Genomic DNA, 3272 nt, shown 5'->3' on the forward strand with positions numbered 1-3272 from the left:
CGCAGAGACGCAGCGTACTTCAGGAGACGCGGCCTTATGGAGAGACTATCAGCCTTTCAGTTTGCGTGCAGAGCTTGTGATGCTGTATTCGGGGCTGCGTATTTTTTTCCGTGTGTACCAAGGCCATCGTTGTGCGACAGAGGAAACCCAATGGAATTCTATGAAGACGACATGTTTTTCGCACGATAGCGTTTCACGAAGGGAACAGTCCGAGAAGTATTGGCATTTCTGCCGATTGGAGCGAACGACGACTATAGGGGACTACCGCTGCCACCAATGCTGCAATTGTTGGTCACCCTGCGGTTTTACGGTGCTGGTACTTTCCAAATTGTCGCTGGAAACTTGGTAAACGTGTGGCAGCCCACAGTTTGTCGCATCGTGAAAAAAGTGACTCGGCTTATCGCCAGACATCTGTTCAGAGCGGTTGTTCGTTTCCCAGGAGCCTCTCAAATGTCCAGCGTGATGCGGGACTTTTACGAGATTGCTCACTTCCCCGGAGTGACCGGGTGTATTGATTGCACACATGTGAGAATCAAAAGCCCCGGTGGTGACGATGCTGAAGTGCACCGCAACCGCAAGGGTGTGTTTTCTGTGAATGTTCAGGTAAGTGCACTGCTTTTTGGCGGCAAGCGATTCATTCTAATAATATAATAGTTTTGTGTCAACTAAACATGTGCTTCACAACAACGATTGCAGTATCGAAGTTTCGCGAGTAGAATGAATGTGCACTGCGCAGAAATATAAATGTGGAGGAAAAAGTACAGTAACCGGCGTTATGTAAGATTTTTTCCGCGATACATTCCGTCAGCGTTTTCTCGTTTCCTCCGGCCCTATACTCGGACGCCGTACGTCGAGTGGCCGATAACAACGATCTCCGCGTTCCAGACGCGTCTGAGCCTGAGCATGATACATATGCTCTTTCGGCGGGGACAGTTCTCAGCTTGCTTTCGAGGCGCGATCGACCAGGTAAATTAGCAACGATGCACGTCCCTCGATCCAGTGATGGCAGCGGCTACCTATGGGCGGCACGACGCAATTTCGAGACAGAAAAGATTATCTGCCCTTGATACATCGGCCGACGCTCCGCGGGAAATACGAAATGATTGAGTGACATGCAGGTCACCGTGGTGAGGGTAGAGCGTGGCGAACAGGCTATCGGCTTCGACAAAGCAGATACGGCGACGCGACGCCGCTTGCAGATGCTGTTGTGTGGTTGCTTGTGTTTATCGCGCGTTCGTTGTATGCACAAGCTCTCGCGTGTATTTTCAAGTGGCGTCGTCCGCACAATAGGTATCCACTGCCGTCACCGGACAGCTGGATGCGCGCCGTTGCTACTTTATCTGGTCGGCCGCGGCTGGCGGATACTTTACCTAAATAGCACATAACTTTTACGGAGGCCATGAGTAAACGTGAAAGGTAGCAATTACATGAATAAAGATTGTTTGCCTAATACCGCTCCTACTTTGGAAGAGAACACTTTACATCAACACTGTTAGTGCGACTACAAGTTTTTAAAAACATTTCATGCATTTGTCACGGTGCTGTGAAAAAAACTAAAAAGAAATCATTCGCAAAGCTGACCTTTAGAAGAAATGTAGGACATCGTAGGGGTGATGCGCAGAAAAAATTGTAAGCGTGTGAGTTTAGTAGGGGCCGAACACTAATTGCTAAACACTCGTTATGTGCCCGTATGGGAAACACGCATAGCTCATATCTCCAAGAAGAATTCCTGGCACCCGATGTTCTTCATAAAGAACTCGCACCCGGAAAAATGCTGGAAAAATGAGCACTTGCTCAGTTTTCGAGCTTCACTACAAGAACCAAAGCGGTAAAGAAATTTATGTCGCGAAGGTTACAGAGGCCATATATAGGCAAATGAAATTCTCAAACAGCTCTAAAGGAACAGCTTCACTATAGATAGGGCTGTGATTATTCGATGTCGGTCAAAGCTCTTGCCTTTATTTATGAAACTCTGTATATGCAAGCTAACACACAGCGCCTGTGTGTTACCTTTGACTTCTGTCCTCATTTGTTTTGTTAGCGCTACAGTATTATAATAAATAGCAACCAATTTCATATGCTACCAGCTCAAATAGCTACCAATTTCCTATTATTTTTGCTCGCTGTAGTTAGTGTGGGAACTGCGAACGATATTGTACAGATAGCCTAACTTCAAGTATGTTAAATGTGCAACTGTCTAAGGTTTTATACGTGATTTTATGTTCATTGGTGCATGGTATATGATGGCGGTACTTCCAACTGTTGGTGTTTCTTATAATAGCGCAACATTCCTGCAGGTTGTGGGGGGCCCACAGCTACAGTTCTTCAACGTTGTGGCAAGCTGGCCAGGGTCTGTACATGACAGCCGGATATTTGACAACTCCCGGGTGCGAGTTCTTTATGAAGAACATCGGGTGCCAGGAATTCTTCTTGGAGATATGGGCTATGCGTGTTTCCCATTCCTAATGACCCCCCTTGCAGACCCAGGTTCAGCCAATACTCCAGAAGGAAGGCAAGTAACTAAATCCAAATTGTCCCTAATGCAAAAGCTGCTTTTAAAATTAGAGCACGTTTGTTAACTGAATCAGAAAGCTAATCTACACTGCTATTCTCTCAATATTGACGCAGCAAATACAAACAGAGGTATACTAATTAAGTTGCTGATTGTGTTGAGCACGCACACTGTGCAAGTAGGCAATTGCATTATTTTTTTTATTACAGGTACAACAAGGCCCACATCAAGACGCGCAACTCAGTGGAGAGGGCTTTTGGTGTTTGGAAACGACGCTTCCCATGCTTGGACATGAAACTGCAACACAGGCCATGCAGTGCTACAAGCATCATTACCGCTTGTGCTGCTCTACATAATTTGGCACTGGCTCGAAGAGAACCCGAGCCAGTCGAACCTCCGGAGCATCATCCGTCAACCAGTCGATGCAGACGCATGGGACGAAACACCTGTGGAGAACATTTCCCACCTATTGATCGTGTGGCAGTCGATGTGTCCGGCATGAGGGCGCGGCAGCTTCTTATACAGAGAAGCTTTTCCTGAAGTATGGTGCACGCTGTGACGATTTACAGAAACATGTGTTTCGTGCTAGTATATTTTGAAACATTTAGTAAACCTAATATAGTGCAGGCTAGGTGTGCCGCACATATTCATGGTATGAACTAGTCCAGCTCTCCACTCTCGTGCAGCAGGAAGATTATAAGTGCACCTTGTGTATGCAGCAAAGGGCATACGCTTCACTGCAGCTATTTCCGAACCTACA

The 3272-nt window shown here is 46.6% G+C and overlaps 1 protein-coding gene across 1 annotated transcript; it reads left to right on the forward strand.

The window, feature by feature from the left end:
• The first annotated feature begins 261 nt into the window (after window positions 1-261).
• LOC140216028 (putative nuclease HARBI1) lies at window positions 262-3052 on the forward strand. The gene is made up of 3 exons (XM_072286312.1): window positions 262-603; window positions 2298-2512; window positions 2722-3052. Exons 1-3 carry the CDS (start codon window positions 277-279, stop codon window positions 3050-3052), a joined length of 873 nt encoding a protein of 290 aa, XP_072142413.1. The 5' UTR covers window positions 262-276.
• Window positions 3053-3272: the final 220 nt, after the last annotated feature.

This window comes from Dermacentor andersoni, chromosome 2 (assembly GCF_023375885.2).
Source record: "Dermacentor andersoni chromosome 2, qqDerAnde1_hic_scaffold, whole genome shotgun sequence".
In the NCBI taxonomy this organism is placed as follows: domain Eukaryota; kingdom Metazoa; phylum Arthropoda; class Arachnida; order Ixodida; family Ixodidae; genus Dermacentor; species Dermacentor andersoni.